The sequence below is a fragment of the Acinonyx jubatus genome, chromosome A3 (assembly GCF_027475565.1).
Source record: "Acinonyx jubatus isolate Ajub_Pintada_27869175 chromosome A3, VMU_Ajub_asm_v1.0, whole genome shotgun sequence".
Taxonomy (NCBI): Eukaryota; Metazoa; Chordata; class Mammalia; order Carnivora; family Felidae; genus Acinonyx; species Acinonyx jubatus.
The window spans coordinates 27,060,067-27,084,087 of NC_069388.1; the positions used below are offsets into that span (position 1 = coordinate 27,060,067).

The following is a 24,021-nucleotide window of genomic DNA, read 5'->3' on the forward strand; positions in this document are numbered from 1 at the left end:
TGCACAGAGCAGAGTCTGACTGCAGCCAAGCAGAGAGGGTCAGGAGTACAAACGGAGGGGTGCGGGGCTGGCCCAGGTTCTGGCCTCCAGCACCTTCCGTGCCAGCGGGTGAAGGATCCTAGATGGGCAGGCTGCACGTGCTCCCTACTGTGGGTCAAGTGCAGATGCCTCTACTCCCAAGGGGACAGCCCATTTCCGGGGGCCCTGACCACAGACAGCCCCGTGCCAGCTCACCAGGGCGGACTTGCAACCAAACCCCATGGGCTTTGGACTCGAGCCACCTGCCCGAGGAAGCAGCAGGAGGCCCCGTGGACTTGTGGGACAGCCTGTCTCTCCCAGAGCAGGGGAAGACGAGAGGAAGCCCGCTGCTAAGAGCAGCTGCTGCTGGTATGGGCAGGAAGCGGAGGATGGGCTTCACAGCCCCTGCCAGAGGCGACACATCTTCCTTGAGGGTCTGGGGCGGGCATCAAAGCCACTCGCTTAAAAGGCAGGAAGCTGGAGGCAAGCCCACAGGCCTGCTGGCTCACAAAGGCTGCTGGGCAGATCCCAGCACATGGAAGTCTGGAGAAAAGACTCCGAGCAACTGGAGGGCCTTTGTAAGGACAGGAATGAAGGCTGCAGGAGAAGGCGGGGCAGGGAAAGAAGATAAAGCCAGGCTGAGCCTCAGGCCCCATGGTCTCTTGGTCGGATTTGGCAAAAGCCTCCGGCCTGTTCTTCCCTGCAGGCACCGCCCGCTCCCTGGGTGAACTTGGGGGTCCTAGCTCCGGGCTGGCTAAAGGCGTTTATGGATCAATAAACGTTCACCCCCACCCACCGAATTAAAACACTCCCAGCGCCTCACAGTTCGTACATTTCCACAAAGCTCGTCTCATTAAACCGCCCATGTGGGATGGGACTATCCCTATTTTACTGTTCTTGACATTGAGTCTCAGGGACGGTGCAACTCAGAGCAGCTCACACTGCCAGGAAGTGACACACCAGCCATCATGCCACCATTAGCTCTCTCACACCCAGTCCCAGCTCCCTTCTCTGGGGCTCAGAGCTGTCCCTGGCCTGAACCCCAAGTCCCCTTCCACTGGCATGACCTACTTCATCTCTATAAAACCACCACACTTTTCCCCAGTAAGCTCTACACCCGATGTGGGGCTCCAACTCACGACCCCTGAGATCAAGAGACGCACGTCCTCCAGCGGAGTCAGCCAGGCACCCCCCACCCACACTTTAGTCGGCTGTTGTTTTTACACTATTTCCCCCTCTGCTCGCCTATCACGTGGCATTTTCTGACCGCTTCTCCAGTTCTCCAACACCAACTGGCCCAACAATACAACTCAATTCTGACACTACCTGGAGACCTCACAGGTTAACTCGGTCCCACTTCAGATGCAGCCGCACATGGGGCGCCCAGGCTGCCCACACTTCTCTCCGGTCAACCACAAACTCAAGGGTTTCTACAACACCCCCTCGGGTTCAATACTTTGCTAGAAGGGCTCACAGAACACTTTACTTACATTTACCGACTATAAAGGATACAACTCCCCAAACTAAAATGGAAGAGACGCAGGGGGCAAGGCTTAGGGGAGGGAGGTGCAGTGTCCCCAAACCCTCTGGGTGCATCGCCTCCTGGCACTGTGAGGTGTTCATCCAGAAGTTTTCCGAATCTCTGAATCTGGAGCTGGTATAGCCATGGCTCCCCAGCTACCCCCCCCTCCCCCCGCTGCCCCCCCCCCCCGCCCCCGCCAGTCCCCTCACCTCCTTGGAAGTCAGTGGGAAGGGTAAAAGTCCCACCCTCCAAACCTGTCCATTCTGGAAACTCTAGTGATCCCATCTCGTCACCTCATTAGCAGAAACTCACAGGGAATCAAACGGAATCACTGTGAACAAAAGACGCTCCTATCGGGAAATTCCAAGGCTTTTAGGGGACAAAACGCGGTTATTTCTTCTTATGCCACACATACGCTTCCTTCAATGTTGGAAGGACCAAAATTCTCCTCTTTATATTTAACCATCAACTCTGATGAAACGGACACCAAATCTGCCTCTCAAAACAAGTTGCTTGTTCAATGTAGCGGTCTGGTGCCTGAGCTCCCACAGGCGGGGCGGTTCCCAGCCAGCCCGTGCTCGTGCTCGGCATCGCGTCGGGTCAAGGGGCAGCTGGCCCGCGGTGGTGGGGCAAGGTCCAAGAGCTGAGCGGTGCCTGCTCCGTCTCGGGTGCCCCTCCCCTCTGGGCCAGGGAAACGCTAACGAGCATCCCAGACAACTCAGATGCTTCCTCCAGGATGGCCCCATCCTCAAGGTGGAGGCCACAGGCACCTAGCACTGCCCTGGGCCCCCACTACCCAACGGCTGGGAGTGTTGAGGATGTTGGAGGAGCTTGGCAAGAATAGCTCTCGATGGCTCCTCTGTGGCTGGAAATCACATGTGGAAATAAAGTTACATTCACATCACTCCGATGAAGGTCCCAAACCAAATGTCAGCCTTGCCTTTAGAGCCAAAGGCATCTCCAGAAATATGTGAATAGGCAAGACGACCCCAGACTAATACCCCACGTGGCCTGCGCTGCTCAGCGGTGACCAGTACCCCCAGGCAGCACCTGGTGTGCGGCTGAAAGAGAAACGGCGGCAGGTAATCCCCAAGCTCCCCAGGCAAGTCAAGGCCAACCAAGAGTCTGCAGACTACAGCGCAGTCCCAGGCCCGAGGTGGAAGAGGGGGGCGCCCCAAGGCCAGGTGCGTAAGGCCAGAGTCTACTCCCCACAAGTGGTATGCAGGACACCATGTCAGGAGACTGATTAGTAACCACGTATGGCTATTTATTTTATACAGGGCTCTGTACAAAATATTTACATGTATTCTTTACAGAACAGTAAACCACCTGAAGGTAAAGGATAATGCTTTCCTCTCATTGGCAGGGGGAACCCTGATGTCAGCAAAGCCACAAAACAAACGAACCCCCTCCTTAGGCCACGGCGGGAGCATATGACACTTGCTTCCTGGCATCTGAAGGCCGTGGCCCTGGGACCCTGATCACATGCCCTCCTTCCCTCTTCCCCATCAATTCCTTCCAGGCCCCAGTGCCGGGGCAGGAGGCGCCCGTGCTGCCATCTGTCCGTAAAGATGACAGGGGACAAACTTGCTGGGGGGAGAAGACTGGGACTATCTGTCACATCACCACCTCAGGGTCCTGGAAGAATTTCCTTGGTCTTCACGAATCCCCCGCTGTCTAGATTAACCCACCCACAGTACACTCACCCCAAGTGGGGCTCCTGCTACAGAGAATGACCCATCACTTTGACCTTCTGTTTTAAAGTGCTTAGTGTCACTTCACGTGACTTGGCGTAGACACCACTCCCCACTGCTCTGGGCCCGCTGGCTGCCTGGCACACTAAATGCCCTCCACTCTGTGGTCTGGGTACGCCAAGGGAGAGGACTTCTGGCATGTTCACGTTAAGAAAACACCTGCCAAGAGAACAGTGCCCCAGAGACCAGGGAAATGAAAGGACATTGCTGCTTCATACCATACGCCTCAACTCTTCAGAGCAGCAGAAGGCACTTTTGTTTTCAAGCCAGAGTTAATCTCAAAGAAACTTGGCTTCGCTTACGGGAAAAGCCGTCCAGGAAGGACCGAACGATCCATCTTGTCCCTTAAGTCCTGGAGGGTCCCCAAGAAGCTCAGGGCGGGAGCTGGCTGCTCTCGGCTTCCCCCAACCTCTGCAGGCTGCAGTGTGTCCCTTTCTGGTGGCTGACGAGTTTCCGGTGACATCTCCAACCAGGAAGGAGAGACCAGCAGTCGAGGGCATAAACTGAACCCCCCCAAAAGAAGCCAGCGTGGTGAGCGGGTGCCTACATGGGAGCAGGAAAGTGGTCTGAGGGAAACAGGAAGGAAGGAAAGCTGGGCACGTGGGCACTCCGGAGGAGCGGGGCTGTTAGCACACAGCAACTCGAGCTCAAGTGAGGTGTCAAATAACTGGGGAGAAAGGAAGTTCAGGGTCTTAGAAGCTCATCCTTCTGATGAGAACTATTTTTCCCATGAAGGAACTATCATTTTTAAAGTGAGGGCACCTTACACGTTGGGTATGTGTAATTCTAAAAACAGTAATAAAAGTGTCTTTTAAAAGCAACATCATGTGGCGTGTGCAAGAGAACAGACAGGAAAAAAAGAAACCAGGCAGGCAAAACCAGTTTGTATCTGGGCCCTACAACTTGACGTCCCTTCCTGTTCGACTGGAGATGCCCAAGTGCCTTCTAGGTTGAAAACAGGCAGGATTTACCTAGGAACCTAGTTCACGCCTGTCTGATCTCTGACCAGCTCCGCCAGCTAGCAGAGCCGTTCTTGAGAGGGGCCGGTCTTGGTCCCGGCCGGCAGCCTCTGTCCTCGCCTTTGCTCCAAGGTCCGACTTCCTCAGCAGTGGCTCCCTCCGTGTCTGACCGGCCGCCGCAGACAGAACCGGAGGAGCCGCGAGGCGGGCGCTCGGTGGCCCAGCTTATTTACCACTGGGCAGCCGAGAGGGTCCCCAGGCACCAGGCCCAGCGGGTTCCCACAGCCGTGGGCAGCTCAAGAAACCCAGTTCCTCCAACACGAGAGGTGGCAGCGGGGGGGGGGGGGGGGGGGTGGGAGGGGTGGGGGCGGACGCTAAGTAACCCCCCCCCCCGGAAGGAGAGGAGTCCGCAGCCAGGCCTCCAAGTGCCGGCGCCAGATGCCAGGCGGGCTCCCCTCTCGGCCTCTGAAGCAAAGGCAAACCACAGGCAGGGAGGGAGGGCCGGCAGGAAGAGAAAACCCTTGACAGAAACCCTTTTAATAAAGGAAATTCCACCCCCTCCCAATCCTTCCACGGAAGGGTGAGACCTTAATGTCACGGAAGAGGAAGCGTCCTCTCTGGCGTCTAGGGGAAGAGCTGCAGTTGAAACTTCGGGGCCCACTCCAGGGCGCTCTTCACTACGGCCAGGGCGGCCGCTCCGAGCGCCACCGTCAGCCCCATCACCGCCAGTTTCACAAAGTGGTTGGTCCTTGGTTTGGTCAGGACGTCTTTCGTTCGCTCCTCAGGCCGCAGAAGGCCCCGAAACCGCTGCCGCAGCACCGTGTCAGGCCTCTGCTGGGCCGACGCCAGCTCGAAGTCTTTGAAGGTAGAGGCTGCCGTCCTGCAGAGGGAAGGAGACGGAAAGAACGAGATGGCTCGAAAGAAGACAAGGAAAGAAAAACTGGATTATGAAAGAGGCTGAGGGCAGAGCCACCCACTGCTTCGAAGGCTCTTCTTGATAAAGACTCACGAAGACCAAAGTGGGGGTCCTGCTGGCGTAAGCTTAGATCTCTAGAAACACGGCCCAGCCCTGTCCCCAGCAGACACGGTCTTCACCGCTCCTGCTCACGTACGAACACCCCCGGTTCAACCGGAGCCTTGGCCTCACTCACTTCTCGGCCTGCTGCTGGGCAGCTGCATCCAGAGCCAGCTTGGACGGGGGAAACTGAACGAACAGGTCTCCGGCTCTACTGATCAGTGTCTCGTAGGGCAGGTCCTGAGGGATCTGGGACAACAGGTGGTGGACCGAGGCCATGTCGCAGTCGCAATCCAGGACCTCCTGCTCTCGATGCAACACGATCTGTGGGGAGCAAGGCCTTGCGTCAGAGACCAGAACATACGGGGCCTTCGCCACTGGCACATCATTCTCCTTAGCGATGAATTTAAATTGGTGACAGACTGGGCTGGCCCTGCACCTTCAACAAAGTCTCGTGTCCATCTAGGAAGCAATAACGCACGTATCTGAGTGCTTTTCCCGGTGAGCTCATCTTTCCTACAACTGGCAAACTCCCACCCCAGGATGTGGAAGGCTGACCAATAAAATGAGCGAGGTTCTTTCGGGGGGAAGAAGAGGAAAGGGGTATCGGGGAGATCCCTGGAGCTCTAACACGGAAGAAATGGATCAAAGCAGTAGAAAGAACAGGCTTGCTCCCCTCCCCAAAACAGCGAAGGGTTCCCATGTGCTCCCACTTCCACTCTGACCTCCACGATCCAGGCCCTCCTAACTGGAGCCCCCACCAAGCCACGTCAGTGTCCTCTCGTCATACTGCACCTCGCCTCTTCCGGAGTCTGGAGCTGCGGTCTATACCACTTCCGGAAGACGTCAACAGGAACACTGACCATCCCTAACGCACGCGAGCGTTTTAAAGGTTCAGAGGAGACATGCGGTCAACAGACTGGTTTCACTTGGTCCAACCAAGCATTTATCAAGCCTATTTTACACAGAACCTTCGTTTCCCATGACAGTCCCATTAACAATGCACGGAACGGTGTCCAGGGACGTCAATCTGGGAAATGCTGTTTTTCCCATCTTTCCCTCGTCACCAGGTCTCCCTTGAGGGAAAATGATCATGGATGGTGAACCTAGTTGCCGGCTCACGGCCTGTACTTACCACGGCTGCAAAGTAAATGGGCATCAGCGGGTGGCAGGCGAGGAAGAAGTCGTATAACCGCACAACATGCCTGAAGTCAGACAGGACATGCCCAAACCAGGTGATGAGCCAGCTGAGGGCAAAGATGGTTCCCACCTCGGCACTAGGGGCAAGGAAATCCAGATGTTAGGTTCCCTGCTGGGCTGTCCCTTCCCACTGTCGGGGGTGTCTTTGTCCTCCGCGCTTATGAGAAGAATTTGAGAAAGACACTCTCTGGAAAATTCAGCCACCGAGGAATTCAGCGTCTTCTCACAAAATACAAAGTCCTTAAAACATACCCACCATCATGACACTAATACTATGATAGGGTCCTGGTTGCCTTATCTCACTGGCTGTTTTCTTAATGGCCAAAAAATGTCATATACAGGAAGAAGTAGCTGTTTTCACAATGTACCATCATTTTCCTTCTGAGAAAGTCATATATCCGTCTGGGGGCACAGGCAATATACATATTCTCAGGCTTAAAGACATAATTGTATTAACTGTTCAGTTAAGAGATCACTGAAACACCTTAAGACACAGATACTATTTAAAAAAAAAAAAAGGGTGAGGTGCCGGTCAAAGACACATTGCCAATTACACAGAAGAGAAAAAAGTCCCGTGAGATTTGCAAAGAAATATTTCTTCTCCTTGGTATCTGGTGAGTAAAACAACCCACAGCTGACTTTGTCTTTCATGCCTGGGCATCCCACAGTAGTTATGTACTTCTCTGGTGGCAGTAACCTCAGAGTCTACCTCGGCACGCGGACCTCACCGACCTCTCCTCAGCAGATGTAAAGTCCTCAAGGGCCTGTGCTGTGACATCTCTTGTATCCCCACAGGAGCACGGTACCCCCCAAATGCTCCCAGATTGTACAGAACTGGATTATCCAGGTCGCTGGCAGACAGAAAGGACGACCTGGAAGAACTTAACGCTCATCAACATACGATGATGGGGACACCGAGCCAGACTCGCGGGGGAGACACACAGGCCAGGAGAAAGCCCAAGGGGTGTGTCTGTGCATGCACGGAGGGGCGTATATACCTCTGCATGAAGTCGTGAAGCTCTGGATTCACCTGGTCGATGATGGGCATCAGACAGTTTAATATGTGCTTGGTGTTGTCCATTGTGGGGTCCATGAAATCCCTAGAGGGAGACAATGCACTGAGCTCGGTCCGACCGGACACCCGGATCCGGGCTGAGGGGGCAGAACGGGGCTCCCACGCTGAAAACAATGAGCGGACACTAGGCCGAGGAGTTCTCCCCGGGGGCGTGGCGGGGGGGGCGGGGGGGCGGCTCGAGCAGCGATCGCCTTCCTCCTCTGTTCCTCTGGACCAGTACCTGAGGTGGTGGGTGGACAATTTTTCTACCAGAGACGTCGCCAGCCCCTCGCCGACCACCAGCAGAAACGTGACCACGATGTCATGGTAGCCCTGATAGTAGTGCAGCTGGGGGTTGCGCTCCAAGATGAGCAGGATGATGTCGATCAGCTCCTCCTGCAGCCCCTCCCTCTGTTCCTCTGGCATGCCTGCGGAGGGGGGAGGGGAGATGCACTTGAACACAGCAAGCAGCCTGGTAACCAGGAGGTTAGGACGGGCAGCAAAGGAGTTCCAAAGCGTTTAATTAAAAACAAAAACAAAAACAAAAAACCGAATTAGGAACAATTGGGCAACACGCTGGAATCCACACACCATCGATACCACCTGGCACACGGGAAAGAGCCAGAGAGCAGCCACCTCACGGCGGGCGAGCCCGCAGACGCCTTCCTAACCAGGTCCCCGCAGTGGACACTGCCAGGGGTGTGGCTATGTGACGGCACGAGCCTCCTGATGTGCGCGCCGAGAACACAGGATCGCTTCCGTGGAATTCCCATCGAGAGCGCATAAACCTGGGGTGCCCGGGGGCTCAGTCGACTGAGTGTCCGACCGGCTCGGGCCAGGATCTCAGGGCACGGGAGTTGGAGCCCCGCGTCGGGCCCTGCGCCGACAGCTCGGAGCCTGGAGCCGCCTTCGGATTCTGTGTCTCCCTCTCTGTCCACCCCTCCCCTCACTTGTGCTCTCTCTCAAAAATAAATAAACAACAACAAAAAAAGCACATAAATCTGAATCTAATCATAAGGAAATACTAGACAAGCCCAAACCAAGGGAAATTTTACAAAAATAACTGAGTCATAAAACACAAAGGAACTATTCCAGGTTAAAGAAGGCTAAAGAGAAACAATGACTAAATGGGAAATGAATGCATCTGTATCTCCTTTTCCTGTAAAGGACATTATTGCAGTAAACGGTGAGACCTGAATAAAATATACACGAGAAGCAGTATTTTTCAGTGTGTTACTGATTTTAATAAGTGCACTGTGATTATGTAAGGGCCTTGTTTTAGGAACCACACCTTGAAATATTTAGGGGTAAAGGGGCAGCAGGTCTGTAATTTATTCCTAAATAGTTCAGAAAAAAAAAGTGTGTGTGTGTGTGTGTGTGTGTGTGTAAGAAAGACACAAAGCCATATGAAAACAGATATAGTAAAATGCTAACATATAAGGAAATCTGGGTAAAAGTTATCTGAGGAATCATTTGTCTTCTTTTTGCAACTTTTCTATAGATATGAAACTACATACAAATAAAAAATTTAAGAATTGTGTGTTCCCCTTTAAGCCAACCTAAGCATCACAGGAATCTAACCTTTTTTCTTTTTAAAATTTTTTTTAATGTTTATTTATTTTTGAGACAGAGAGAGACAGAGCATGAATGGGGGAGGGGCAGAGAGAGAGAGGGAGACACAGAATCCGAAGCAGGCTCCAGGCTCCCAGCTGTCAGCACAGAGCCTGACACGGGGCTTGAACTCACAGACCATGAAATCATGACCTGAGCTGAAGTCAGACACTCAACCGACTGAACCACCCAGGCGCCCCTCCCCTTTTTTTTAAAGTTTATTTTTGAGAGAGAGAGAGAGAGAGAGAGAGAGAGAGAGAGAGAGCGCGCGCACGCGCGAACGCATGCATGTGAGGCAGGGAGAGTTAGAGAGAGAGGGAGAAAATCCCAAGCAGGCTCTGCACTGTCGGCACAGAGGCCGACACAGGGCTGGAACTCCTGAACCGTGAGATCATGACCTGAGCTGAAATCAAGAATCACAACACCTGACCAACTTAGCCACTCAGGCACTCCCCCAGGACTATATCTTGATCTAAGATATTCCAGAAACAGGGGCGCCTGCCTCAGGAGATAGTGCAGATAACGCAGCTGGTTCTGGCAGTGGTCAGTATGGCTCCTCTGCTCATGTGACTTTTATTTTTTTATTTTTCGGAAGTTTGTTTATTTATTTTGAGAGAGAGAGAGAGAGAGAGAGAGAGAGAGCTTGCATGAGTTGGGGAGGGGCAGAGAAGGAGGGGGGAGGAGAGAGAATCCCCAAGCAGGCTCCCTGCTGTTAGCTCAGAGTCTGAGTCGGGGCTCAAGAACCATGAGATTGTGACCACAGCCGAAACCAAGAGTCAGACCTTTAACCAACTGAGCCACCCAGGCGCCTCTCATGTGGCTTTTAGTATGAAAATGCCAAAAAAAGCGTCTGGGTAGCAGGGTCGGTTCAGCCTCCAATTTCAGCTCAGGTCATGATCTCGCGGTTCGTGATTTCGAGCCTTGCGTGGGGCTCTGTGCTAACAGCTCAGAGCCTGGAGCCTGCTTCTGGGTCTCCCTCTCTCTCTGGCCCTCCCCTGCTTGCTCTCTCTCTCAAAAATAAACATTAAAAAAAATAAAAAAAAGGAAAGAAAGAAAGAGAGAGAGAAAGGAAGAAAGAAGGAAACTGCCAAAACGTGGCCTTGTGAGCTGCTTTGGAGGAGTGGCCCCAGCACTGCTCTCCCACACCTTTAGCCCTTCCAGTTATGACAGACATTGAGAGAAAACAGTTCATGGAAGCGCCCAAACGACCCTGAACAAAGGGTTTAAGGTAAAAGCAAATTCATCTGTTGCTCGTGTTTGCACCACCTCTTCTCAAAGAGGCATACTGTAAAAGATAAGCCGAAAAGAAAATGGAGCAGACCAGCTACAGTGGTTAGGGAAAGTAATCAAGGCGGAGAGACTAACCTAAACTCTGAAGTTTCAGAGTAAGAGAGGTCGGCTAAGCTCAGAACAACACGGACGCGAGAAGAATATGAAAGCACGTGGAAAGGTCAGCCCGTACAAAGAGCCTCACGCACCATCGGTCCACAAACGGAAGAAGCAGAAAGGGTTCCAAGGAAAAGATTAGCTGGGGGGAAATGGGGCCTGGCCCGTGCGGTCTGATGTGGACTTGTAGCCCAGGGAAAGGGGACTGGGCCACGGGCACACATTCTTAAAAGCTACCGGCCACACAGGGATGGCGAGTGTCACTGTCTTGGAGCAACGCTGCAAGCGGCGAAGAAGGCGCTTTAATGGGCAAAGTCTGAGCCAGAGCACGGTTTTGGAAGAGGGAGGCAATGGGTTTAGAGGCTCGTCCCCTGCAGCCATTCGCCTTCCCCCCGGACCTACGCAAAGGCGAGGCTGCCAGAGGGAGAGGACGGGATCAGAAGCACGGGGTCTGTCGCCCAGCTTCCTCTGTTGCAAAGACAGAGACCAGAGCCGGCCACCGTTCTCCTTCTCCCCAGCGTGGGAAGCAGTTTCTCAAACAGCCCCTTTAACCACGCAGGGAATGGCCTCCCTTCCAGTCCAGGGACCCAACAGAGGCATGTGGGAGAAATCCCTACTTAGAAATCCAATCGGATGAAGGTATGCCTGGCTCTTGTTAGCGCCCACTGGTCAGCCAAGCTGCTCTTTAAAGCCAGACAATGGCTACAGCGGTCCCCACGGAGTCTCTCCCGTGGCTCTGAAGGGGGAAAAACCCCTAGGGTTTTCATCCACCACCTCTAGGCCAAGAGAAAGGACTTCTGGCTCAGACTTTGGCAGTGCGGGGTCTGAAGGTGACCCAGTCGTGAGTACAAGGTCCCCGACCGGGTCCCGCTGGGTGCAGTTGGGGCGGGAGCTCCTGGGGCGGCAAGACCGAGGGAGCACTTGCTTCTCACCGGGCGGGAAGCGCCGTAAGGACCGGCGGACGTCCAGCAGCACTTGCTGGTAGTCCTTGCTCACCTGCCGCAGGTCCTTCCCTGTGGGAGGAAAAGGAACGCGTTACCGCAGCAAAGTCTGAGAAGCCGGAGCGGGGACAAGAACATTCTGCTATGGCACCAAAGGCCGGGAGGGCACACGTAAGCTTTCTCCTCAAGAGGACATATGACACAAGAGACAACATGGGGAGAGGAACCCCCAGGTTAGCTCCAAACCCGCCGTTTCATTCAAGCTAAAGTGACTGTAAGCGGAGGGACGCGGACTGCCCAGGAGGCAACCCTGAGATAGAAGGAGCAGTGCACAAGGAGTCAGGAGGCCAGGGGCCTATTGGAGGCTGCTACCGTGTGTCACCAGGGGACGGCCCTGAACTTCAAGGTCCACGTCTGTAAAATGGGGATATTTCCTTCCACATGCACCTCTCAGGTCACTGCAAGGATCAGTTGAGATCGTGGATGGGGAAACCACAGACTGCTGGAGAAACTCAAACATCTGTACAGCCTAGGGAGCACTAAGCTGCTCAGAAAGGAGTATTAAGATAAACGCACACAAAGAAGTACCTCACCTCTCTTGACCCTGAAATTCTAGGACTGAGTGCAAACAGGAGCGGGTACTTGTGTTCAGCTGCCAATCCAACACTGAAAATACTGCGGCAGCCTCTAGCTGCTGTATATACGCAGCAAGCACACACTTTCCTCAACCGAACCGAGTGTTCTGTAACAAGTGCGCATTTCCATCACAACTACAACCGAAAGCTACCAAGGAGCAGGTGTAACACATCCCCACATACAGACTTCATCTTATAAAGCTCTGGGAAGTTTGCGATCTGAGAGAAGGACATCATCTCAGGAGTTAAGAGTGTGAATACGGTGATGCCTCTTCCTTCCAACCCACAGCTGACTGCTCCGAGGCAGCCGGTTTCAAAGAGACTAACAAGAGGCAACTTAACACCCACCCGGCTGCAGTGTGCACCGTGACACTGTGAGCTTTTGATCAGCAGAGGCTGTTTTAATCATCTCTAGTACCTGGCGCACAACAGGAGCACAAGGACCACCTGCCAAATGACTGGAAGAATCTCCAGCACCTGGACTTCTGCTATACACGGCAGGAAAGCCACCAGTGTTGAATGAATGAATGACAAAGGGGATTCTTTATTTCACAGTACTTTCTTCGTATGTTATGCTATATTCCAAGAAACTCCTTCGACTGCATGGGCCTTGCAAACTAGTTAAGGAACAGCTTTTCATACAGTTACAGAATTTGAGCTTTCAAAAGAATCTTAGTATTTCCCAACAAAAAAGTTTCGTTTGGCCTTGTTTTTCTTAAGGACCGGAGAAATATTCTCTCTCCCCATGGCCTAAAGTTTCTGAAAATGGAGTTCATTTGCACCAGAACCAGCTGGGGTGCTTGTTAAAATACAGATTCCTACAACCCACCTCTAAGTGAACACAGACCAGAATATAAACTCCCCCACTTAGCCGATAAAAGCTACCTATCAACCTCGTAAAAGCTCACTCCATTTTTGAAGAAAAGTCTTATCAGTTTGGCCTTATTTTCAGAGTGGGCCCAATTTTTAGAGTGGGCCCTAAAATGGTTCAGATTTACTCATCTACAACTGGTTTAAAATGAGCATTAAGAATGAAAGATCCTGAAATTCTTTTGTCCTCGCATCTTAGACAAGTTCCCCTCACAAACATTCCCCACCATTACCTGATATAGGAGGTGGGTCATTGGTATTGACATTGAGGAGCTTGGGCCACACTTTCTGCCTGATCTCATCAGTCAGGAGCCCTCCTTCACTGATAGCCATGCGTCTAAGGGCAGCCACATCAGTGGGATCACTGTTCAGAGCCTGGTAAATCTCTGCCACTTTCTTTTTCCTTTTGGCGGTGAAGTCTGCAAAACAAAGGGGAAAAAGGCATTAGGCACGTATTCAGCATGTGTACATTTTCTGCGCAGGGCTCAATCTCCTTATTTGATTTGGGGTACAGGTAGATATTCTTAAAGTCCACCTACAAACATGTAATTAGCACATAATGTGCAAAACACTAAGGAGATATACCATATAAGTAACAAGCAAGGAATTACAATTACAGTAAGTGCTCATTAAACTCAGGCACATCTAACATTTACTGTTAATGTTTTAGGCTAAGATAGAATAGGATAGTATAGTATAAGATAGGATAGGATAGGACAGAATAGAATACAATGCTTGTTCTTTCTTAATCCCAAACTTCACAGAACATATATATCTCTTTATATAATAATTTTTCCTGTTTATATGCATATTGCCAAAATTCAATACTGCATTTTAAAATAAAACCACGAGACAAAAATTTTCCGGTTACATGCTAATACAACTGGTAACATTTCAGAATTACACAGAGACATTTTCTTTCTTTCTTTTTTTCCCCTAAGTTTATTTAAGAGACAGAGAGAGCGAGTAGGGAATGGGCAGAGACAGGGGAAAGAGAGTGCCCCCAAGCATGTTCCACACTGTCAGCGCAGAGCCCGATGTAGGGCTCGAACTCACGAACCATGAGATCATGACCTGAGCTGAAACCAAGAGTCCAATGCTCAACCAATGGAGCCATGCAGGCGCCCCTTTCTTTTTTTTTTAAGCTCCACACTCAATATGGGGCTTGAACTCATGACCCCGAATTCAAGAGTTGCACAGTTTATTAACTGAGCCAGACAGGAGACCCTACATATTTTCAAAAACAGATCAAAGGGTATACTTGGGTCTCCAGCGTGGCTGGTGATAAGACAGGCATGATAGTTGCACACAAAGCAACTGTTTCCTGATGACCATATTAAGTAAGGGTGATGTTCTAAGCATCTTACATCCCTATGTGATAGTTTATTTATACACTGGCATTTTACTGTGTTTAAATTCCTTTTTAGGAAATTGGCTGAGATTTGTGGTTGATGTGTATCATATTATAATTTTTCTATTGAAAATTATGTGGAGGGACACCTGGGTGGCTTAGTGGAAGCATCCGACTTGGGCTCAGGTCATGATCTCACGGTTCATGAGTTCAAGCCCCATGCTGGGCTCTCTGCTGTCAGCACAGAACCCACTTCATATCCTCTGTCTTTCTCTGCTCCTCCCCTGCTGGTGTGTTCTATCTCAACAATAAATACATCAACTTAAAAATAAATAAATAAATAAATAAATAAATAAATAAGCCATCTCCTTAAAAGAAAAAAAAAAAAGGAAAAGAAAATAACGCAGAAAACATGCTTTCACAATTTAATGTGGAATGCCTAACTTTCGGAACTGCGAACTGCAAACGCAAGTTAAACAAGTCAATACCAAAGAGATGTTACAAAGCAGTGTACCATAACTGCCCCAAAAAAGGGATGTGCGGACACCAAGAGCTCAAAGAGACCGTTGTAGGTCAGGCTAACTTGAGAAGGCATTACCGGAGAGTGCAATTTCAAAAGGAAGGGGAGCATTTCAAGAGGCAGGGGGCAGGGTAGAGAGAAGAAAGGCCGAGAGATAAGAAACACAAGTCCCTTCCATCTAACGTAAATCGACTCCTTAAAAAATGTTTACGTAGCAAATACGAGGTGCAAGACACTACACTTAATGTAAGTGGAAGGTAACACTGGAAGGAAGTTTGGGCTTTAGAGAAGATGAACGCTGGAAGTCGGTTAGGCTTTAGAAGGGCCACAAAGCCGCTCTCTCTCCACTATAAACATTAAAATAAAAAAAAAAAGGGGGGGGATGCCTGGGTGGCTTAGTCGGTTAGGCATCCAACTTCGGCTCAGGTCATGATCTCACAGCTCATGAGTTCGAGCCCTGTGTCAGGCTCTGTGCTGACCGCAGGAGCCTGGAGTCTGCTTTGGATTCTGTCTCCCTCTCTCTCTAGCCCTCCTGGCTTGCGGCTTGCGTGCTCTCTCTAATATAAACATTTAAATAAAATAAAAATTAAAACAAAAAAAAGAAGAGCCACAAAGCAACTTTCCTGAGTAGTAGTTTATTCTGAGACAACAGTCCACAAACTGTTTCCAGGACAAAGATGCACATTATTAACACCAATGAAAGGTGGTCCTGGTTACCTACCTACCACAGTTGTGACACACTAACCACATAAACAGGTATCACTGTACTGCGGTCACATGCAACCGGAGGTGCAGCTACAAATGCAACACAGGTGACTCTTCACCCGGGGGAACCTGTCCTCCTGGCTAGACTGTTATTTTCACCTAGTAGGATGACCGTCTGCTCCTGTTTGTCTGAGACATTCTTGGTTTGCGCCTAGAGTCCCAGTATAATCATCCACGTAAATCCCTCCTGCCAGCTGCACTCTCAGAAACGTCCCAGTTTGGATGCTCAGTTAAATGGTTACTCTACCTAGAAATCATGAAAAAACAAGTCCCAATGCCCTCTGTTAGCAGAGCACCTAGCTAGTCAGATGTTTGTTTATAAGGTGCTTCAAGTTCTTGGCTTGAGTGTGTGTCCGTCCGTCCTTCCCTCCTTCCTTCCTCCCTTCTGTCTCCCCAGCCACTCATTAGTCTATCCATCCATGTATCAGTCCATCACCTAATGAGCATCTACTGGTAGTTAAGCACCACACTGGGATAAAAAGATGAATATGACCCCTCAGCCTTTGAGAGGCTCACGTTGGGGAGGAACACAATTATGATAGAACAGAATCATGACGAATTATGAAAATCCAGAGGAAAGAATGCCTACTCCTGGGGCAATCAGGAAAGGCTTCAATGAAAATATATTCTGCCACCTTCTTAAAGCAAATTTTGCACATGGAAGACTGTGCTGGAGAGCATTCCAGGCAGAGGAAAGAGTACGTGCAAAGACCTTATCACATGAAAGAAACACCATGTCCAGAAAACACAGAAAGAGTCTGTGAGGCTCAAGTGTTAGGTAAAGAGAGAAAACAGAACCTGGGAGGACTGCAGGAAATGTGGGTCATAAATGAGTCTGGGTTTTATCCTGCACTCAAGAGGAAGACAAGGAAGGAATTTTAAACTACGGGTCAAAGGGCCATCCTTTGGAGGAGAAGACATGTAGACATGTGGAAGAATAGAAGACTTTTTTTTTTTTTTAAGTTTATGTATTTATTTTGAGAGAGAGAGAGAGAGAGGCTGAACACACAAGCAGGGGAGGGGCAGAGAGAGGGGGAAGAGAGAATCCCAAGCAGGCTCTGCACCACCAGTACAGTGTCCAATTGGGGCTCAGACCCATGAGCTGTGAGATCATGACCTGAGCCGAAGTCAAGAGCCAGACGCTTAACTGACTGAGCCACCCAGGAGCCCCAAGACTGTTTTTTTTAATGTTTATTTATTAAAAAAATTTTAAAAATATTTATTTATTTATTATTATTTTTTAATTTTTTTAACATTTATTTATTTTTGAGACAGAGAGAGAGCATGAACAGGGGAGGGTCAGAGAAAGAGGGAGACACAGAATCTGAAACAGGCTCCAGGCTCCGAGCTGCCAGCACAGAGCCTGATGCGGGGCTCGAACCCACGGACTGTGAGATCATGACCTGAGCTGAAGTCAGCACTTAGCCGACTGAGCCACCCAGGCGCCCCTAAATATTTATTTTTGAGAGAGAGACAGAGACAGAATGTGAGCAGGGGAGGGGCAGAGGGAGAGAGAGAGACACACACACAGAAATCTGAAGCAGGCTTCAGGTTCCCAGATGTCAGCACGGAGCCCGACATGGGGTTCGAACTCACAAACTGTGATCACGACCTAAGCCGAAACCAGATGCTTAACCGACTGAGACACCCAGGTGCCCCGAAAAGAAGACTTTTTATATAACAACATAGGCTGAGACGAAATATGGCAGGGATTGGATTAAGTTGTGGCAGAGAAAGAAAAAGCAGCAGATATTTCATACACATATATATATATATACATATATATATATATATATTCCCCCCCCCCCCAATTTAGAGTGCCCTTGTACTTTCTACACATCACAAACTAAGAACACTTAGAATGATAACACTGAATACTGCTTGAGGTAAGCTGACATTTAGAAATCTTGTTAACCTACTTGTTAAGAGTGTGGAAAGATTTCCTCAATTTGTTTAGATATCTATCCATATCACCCCTCTTCCCAAGTAAGCTGCTTGGCAATCTGAGGGAAAGGAAAACTGTTGCTAGTAACTTGGGGGAAATAACACTGTCTGCAATCAGCCAGATTCCCATTATGCTTTGGCAAATAATCTGCCAGAACTTTAACTAATTCGGAACCACAGCTCCAACACTTATCTCTCCTAACACTCTACTCTGATTTTGTTTTTAATCCTGCATTTCAAAATGCACTCCTGTCTTCTCGGTTTTTGGCACTCTGTGGGGACCCAACAAATATGTGCAGAATAAAATAAATAATTTAGCTCAGCCACTGCTCCTCTGGAAAAACTGGCCTACAGCAAATGACATTCTTTTCCCCCATGCTCCTGTTATGAACGGGCTCACTGCACAACTCTACATAGGTTTCTAGACTCTTTGGCCTTTTTCTAAAGTTACTGGTACTTCCCAGAGTAGGATACTGCTCCAATGTGGACTTTAGCTGCTGTCTGTTCAGGGTCCAATATCAAAGGCACGCCTGTGTGTGCCACTCCCCTCCTTCAACAAATATTTACTGCACCTAATATATAGGCTCTCGTTGTGATGTAAAAAAGGAGAAAAGAGAAAACTCAAGTGAATTGCAGATGGAGAAAGCACAGAGTGATAAGGTCAACTGCTAAGCTACACAACAAGGAAGAAAAGGTTAGTGGTGTCAGCTAAACAGCTAATTTCACCTCAGAGAGAAAAATCATAGTCCTATTCTGGGGATGTGCGGGAAAACACCGAGGTTTAACATCTACGGTCTACTTCAAGAGAAATTTTATGTATGGATTTTGGGGTGAGACACACATTGCTACACTTGAGACATCTGCATATAGGTCATCCAAAGTCCCTTGAATCCTTTCTTCTCCAGTTTCGTTTTGCCCCCACTTAAGAGAGAGATGTATTATATATATATTCCGAAGCGGATACTTTCCAAATTCCTTTACAGTAGAGGTCTTGGCTATCATAACCATGACAGAATGAAGTAACTATCCTACAACTGGCTGCAAAATGTAAGACACTGCTATTAAAAAAAAAAAAAAAAAAAAAAAAGCCTGATATCTGAAAAGTAATTCCCTCAACAAAGGGGGAACAATGATATAAGTACTATTTGACCTGTTCTCCGTGAAAATTATTTTAATAAGAGAATTGAAACAGTGGTTCTTAACAGTTCAGAGAAGGATGGCTGAACCCATTACTTTCTCACACCTCTCTCAACTCTGGCTGCAGAACCCAGGTAAAGATCCTCTGAGCAAGAAGTATCTCCCAAAACCATCTGATATATACAGATGGTATATTAAGATATATCTTAATATACAGGGAAAGGACAATGAGAAAAGGTAAACAAACACTAGCTATGCTTCCTCTAAAAGTTTTTCCGTATCAGCACAATACATACTAGTGACTTAGATGAGGTAAATGATGCTAGACACTTAATAACGAAATCTGTGTGAGAGTACAAAATTCCATACCGATTATTCGGTTTAAGTTTGCATATCAAGAATGCTTTAGTCTTTTTTTTTTCTAAGTAAACTCTACCTCCTCAAACTCACGACTTTGCGATCAAGAGTCTCATGCTCTACCGACTGAGCTAGCCAGGCACCCTGAGAAAGCTTGACAGTTTTTAAACAGAAGTCAAACTCAAATCAAGCAACGCTAGCCTTAATCAAAACAATGGAAGACCCGGCCAGAGGGGATAGAGAGTCCCCCTAAACAGACACGCCCCTGCCCCATCCCTTGAACTCCTAATGTTGACACTGGAAAATAACTTAAAGTTTTATGTTTGAACTTCATATCTGTACCAGATAAAGACAGTGGGAGAGGAACACCTTACCTTACTTGGAGTAAGGTTCCTATTAAAAACAAAAGAAAACAAAGTAGCCTCTGTTTCTGGAAGTCCTAATTAGTTTCAACAAACAGTATCCAAATTAGCAGAGATCCATTAACTACCTGAAACATGAAGACAAGCATGTATTAAGAAAGACTGCTTTACCCTAACAATAAAGAAAAAATATTCTAGAGAGTAAACCACTCTGATCGTAAAGTCTACAAAGGGGGGCTTCCAGTATTCGTAACTTTGCCACCAAGTCTCCAATAGGATTAAAAACAGAACAAAAACATTTAACAAAAACAAAAACTCTCATCTCTAAATTCCTCCCATTCATCCAGAGAAGCAAAACATCAAGGAAACTAGGTCTCACAACCTAGGCACAGCCACACGATATAACAGGTCACAAAACCCATACGACTTGGGGCACTACTACGCCATGAGGACAGATGCCAGTCATACTAAAACACCAGCAAAGGGTTTACAAAGGCCAAAGAGCCCAAAGAAATAATACGAGTGAGCTCCACTTCCATCCAGGATTAGAACAGGAGAAAAAGAAAATAACAGAAAATGAGCCCAGAGAAACAAAGTGTGGACACCAGGTGCTTCACCAAAAATGTGGGTTGACTACGTGGTTGGTTCTATTCTGGGCAGCGCCCATCAGAGGACGGAAAGGTGGGAAAGTTAGCTTAGTCTTAGGGGACAAAGAGATTATTTTACTCGGTACAGAGTAAACGTGAATAATTTTAAGTGCCGTATTTTAACTGTCCGTAAAACATATTCAAAACCAGTGCACAATGAAACCATGGTTTCACAGAAATTACTGCTTGGTATGAAACTATGAAAACTTGGGAGAATCACTTTCTCCTACAAAATTAAGTAACATTCAAATAGGTGGCACAGGACTGAGGCAGAAAGTAGATTAGTGGTTGCCAGGAGCTGTGGAGACTGGGGAATGGGGAGTGATGGATTTCTTTTGGGAATTAGAAACGTCCTGGAATCAGACAGCGGCTATGATTGCACAACACTGTAAATGTGCTAAGAACCAGTGAACTGGACATTTTAAAAGGCTGGATTTTTATGGCAATTCAAACAAATAGGTGGTACACGTACACCGCGTAAATCAAGCGGGTGAGCGATGAATGAAGTTTGGGAAACTTGCCTTACAACTAGGGAGGAGGCACCAGGAGCGTGCGGACGTGGCCGGACAGCCTCGGGCCGGGGGTGGAGGCTTGGCCTCAGTTCTCCGGGAGACCCAATTCTCTCCAGACGTGACGAAGCCGGACCAGATTCCCCCGCCCTTCCTTCGCACAGGGGACGCGAGTCTGCCAGCAGGGTTCCTGTGGTCTCAGCATCCGCTGACTCCCCAGTTCCAGGATCGCTTCCCTTTCAGACGTGACCGGGCCCATCACCCTTTTCCTCTCCCGCCGTCCCGACCCCGGCCCGCGGCGCTGGGCGCACAACGCGCGGTCCCTCGGGCCCCTCCTGGACGCCGCCTGCGCCCGGGGCCGCTCCTCCGACAGCTGTTCCTTGCCTCCCCCCTTCTCCACCCGCAGGGCCGCCCCTGCCCCTCGTGCCGTCCCCGAAGGCCGCTCCTCGGCACCCCCGCCGGCTTCCGTACCTGTCTTCTCGGCGCCGCCGTCCCAGCGGCTGGAGGTGGGGCCGTCGCCTTGCGCACTCCGGAGGGCCATGTCCCGGGGGCCCGGGCCCGCGCCCGAGCCCCGGCTGGTGGCAGAGCCGAGAGAAGACGCGGCTATGGCCGCGGGACCCAGCGCCGGCTCCGCCGGACAGGGTAGGGATCGGTCAGCCCGCGGCGCGCAGGCGTCCGCGCGGGCCCCGCCCCCGCGCCTGCACGTGACCAGCCGCTACGCTAGGCCGACGGCGGTCGGGGGACACGCGCGCGGGCGCCCTAAGCGGCGAAAGGAAGCGCGCGCCCCGGAGTTCTAGCCGAGCTATAGCGCGCGGCCCACTTGAGTAGGTGTGTACGGGACCAGATTTTGTCATTTCTTTTGCTTTTCCTATCTGTAAAATGATAATGATGATAAAAGTACTGTCTTAACCAGGTCTTTGAATATAGAAAATCCCAGAAACCGAGACTCATGATTGAGTGTAGAGCACAGGGACACAGCTCAATTCTTGCCTGCGGGAGTGATGGGACCGAGACAGGCTCTCCTCCCCGGCACAGCTCTAGGGCTAAAGTGTGTGGTCCTAGCAAGGCTTGGGCCAACTTTGATGCTCTGTAAAACAGGGGAGTGGCTGGCTCTCGGGGAAAAGGGAAAGGGAAAAGCTACTGTCAAATGCTCAGCAACTGGAACAAGGTGTCCCAGAGGAGGTAACCAGTTCTTGTCTCAGGCTGGTTCCTCATCTCTGGGCAGCACGTTGTGTAACTACAGTTCATCACCGTGAAGCTCTAAGTGAGAGCAGGACCAGGAATGCCAGCCTCATAATTCCCCATGCCTACTCTTTTTGAAAGGAGCACTAGGTGGTGAACGAGAATGTTTAAAAAGCCTTCCCCGGGCCAATAGAAACCAGCCTGTCGTTTGAACATTGTGATGGCCAATGCCCATTGCCCTGTGGCCTGGGCTTGGAACCTGTAGGTAAGCCAGGGCCTGCTAGGCTGGCCTGCCACGGGGCCCAGGACACCGAGAAGTATGAATATCTTGAAAGACCCTAAATCACAAAATAGAGATGGGACGCATTTCTTTGTCCAACAACTATTCGTGGTCCTTACCCAGACCAGGCCAGTGTTGGGACCCCAAATAACGAAGCTTTGTTTTCTGCTCTCCAGGACAGCTCAAGTTGGTAGGGGAGGTGGACTCAACTTACAAGAGATAACAAGTTCCAGGAAAGGGGGAAAGAAGCTTAGAGGGTTATAGAAGCCCAAGGAGGGGCATCAGCCACACACAGAGGCAGGAGAGGGTGATGAAGAAAAATTTCCTGGGGTGGTGATTTCTGTTTATTTAGATGATGAACAGCAGGATTAAGTCAGTTGATGTAGGGAAGAGCGTTCTAGGCTAAGGAAACAACTAAGCAAACCATAGCCTAGAAATGAAGTGGTTTAATGTTCTTTCTTACAGCATAGTATGATAGGGAAGTGGACTTTGACAGTGGTGAGGGCAGAGAAGTGTGCATGGGGCAAGTCAGTAGGACCTCTTAAACCATACTTGAGTTTGGACTGGATGCAATCAGCAGGGTGGGATGAAAGAATTTTCACAATCAATGTGGTCCTTAAAGCCATCCAGATTAATCCTCATCCCCAGTGTAAGAATCACCTCCACTTATCCATACAAATGTTTATGGAGCCAGGTTGTGAGCTGGGATGTAGAATGACGAATATTCATTCGGTTTTTTAGCTTCTGATGGGGAAGAGAGACAAGTAACCAGGTAATTGTAAAGCCAAGTGAAAAGAGGTCAGACAGGAACCAACCTTGAAGTCTAGTAGAACATGGAAAATTCCAGAAACTGATTCATGACTGAGTGTAAGGCACAAGGGCATCAGGTGTCTGTGGTATGCAGAATTCTAAAGTGGTCCCCAAGATTCCCACTTCATGGTGTACGTGGCTGAATAATCCCTTCCCTTTGAGTGTGGGCAGGACTTGTGGATATGATGGGTTTTTCTCTCATGAATACATAATGTTACACGGCAAAGGTAAAGGGATTATGCAGACATGATGAAGGTTCCAAATCAGTTGACTCTGAAGTAGTCACAAGGGAAATTGGCCTGGGTGGACTTCATCAGAGAAGTCTTTCAAAAGAAGGTGCAGGCCTTCCTGCAGGAGAAAGTCAAAGCAGCAGAGACATTCTCTCGTTCACCTTGAAGACGTAAACTTCCATGCTGCGGAGAGGGACACGTGGCAGGGAGGCGAGCAGCCTCTAGGTAGGGAGGGGCTCCGTTCCACACCACAAGGAACTGAATTTGGCCAACAGTAAGCTTGAAGAGGACCCTGAGCCTCATTTGAGACCAGAGACTTGGTGGACAGCTTGATTTTACACTGGTGAGACCCAGGGCAAAGGACCCAGCTAACCCACACTCGGATGCCGGAGCCGTGGGAAAGAGAATACATTTGTGGTACTTTGTTACACAGCAAGTGACTGAAAATCGCAGCCCAAACAAACTCAGGCCAAAAGCCTGATTGGCTCACAGAACTTAAAGGTTCTTGCCCTTCTGTGTCCTCTCTCCATCTCTCAGCTGCTCGCCCCTTCCTGTTGACTGCACTCACCTACAGGTCTTGGGTCACAACAGGGCTCTGGCAGTGCCTCTGGCAGGGTCTCACGTACTTCTACGTCTGAGTCTGTGAAATAACAGTGGATTTGTCTTTGTCCCAGAATTCCCGAGAACAGCCAGAACATGTGTCATTGGTGCTGCCATCTGCCTGGGCCTGGACCAGTCACTGTGGCCTCTACGTGCTGATTGGTTAGGCCTGAGTCTCCTGCTCCACCACTAAGCCAGGGTGGAACCCTGTACCAAACCCGGGCTGAGAGTGGGAAAGAGATTGAGAGACCAATTTTAGTGATTGACCTCGGATTTACAACACAACTCTTTAACCAGTTTGCCTTCAAAGGATATCCTGCTTCGTGTACAGTGTAAGGCCTTAAAAAAGTGGATTCCCATTT

At 49.7% G+C, this 24,021-nt stretch overlaps 1 protein-coding gene across 3 annotated transcripts; it reads right to left on the reverse strand.

The window, feature by feature from the left end:
• Nucleotides 1-2,786: 2,786 nt before the first annotated feature.
• On the reverse strand, nucleotides 2,787-21,231 carry TBC1D20 (TBC1 domain family member 20). Of its 3 annotated transcripts, XM_027069778.2 has the most exons (9): nucleotides 21,029-21,169; nucleotides 20,570-20,793; nucleotides 13,199-13,384; nucleotides 11,452-11,532; nucleotides 7,764-7,950; nucleotides 7,467-7,568; nucleotides 6,404-6,545; nucleotides 5,405-5,592; nucleotides 2,787-5,133 (listed from the first exon to the last, which is right to left on the reverse strand). In XM_027069778.2, the coding sequence occupies exons 3-9, from the start codon at nucleotides 13,296-13,298 to the stop codon at nucleotides 4,878-4,880; spliced, it is 1,056 nt and encodes a 351-aa protein (XP_026925579.1). In that variant the 5' UTR covers nucleotides 13,299-13,384; nucleotides 20,570-20,793; nucleotides 21,029-21,169; the 3' UTR covers nucleotides 2,787-4,877. The 3 variants fall into 3 exon arrangements, with proteins under 3 accessions (XP_026925579.1, XP_026925577.1, XP_026925580.1); XM_027069776.2 differs by lacking the exon at nucleotides 20,570-20,793 and having other exon boundaries at nucleotides 21,029-21,231; XM_027069779.2 differs by lacking the exons at nucleotides 20,570-20,793; nucleotides 21,029-21,169 and adding an exon at nucleotides 19,414-19,529.
• Nucleotides 21,232-24,021: the final 2,790 nt, after the last annotated feature.

What these genes read in the sequence shown, in the direction of transcription:
- TBC1D20 (XM_027069776.2), bottom strand. Translation starts at nt 21,098, where the DNA reads ATGGCCCTCCGGAGTGCGCAAGGCGACGGCCCCACCTCCAGCCGCTGG. An exon ending in TGACCCACCTCCTATATCAG is followed by an intron (nt 11,533 to 13,198) that starts GTAATGGTGGGG and finishes TTCCTCCCACAG; the next exon opens with GGAAGGACCTGCGGCAGGTG. An exon ending in GCCCAGCAGCAGGCCGAGAA is followed by an intron (nt 5,134 to 5,404) that starts GTGAGTGAGGCC and finishes TTCCCTCTGCAG; the next exon opens with GACGGCAGCCTCTACCTTCA.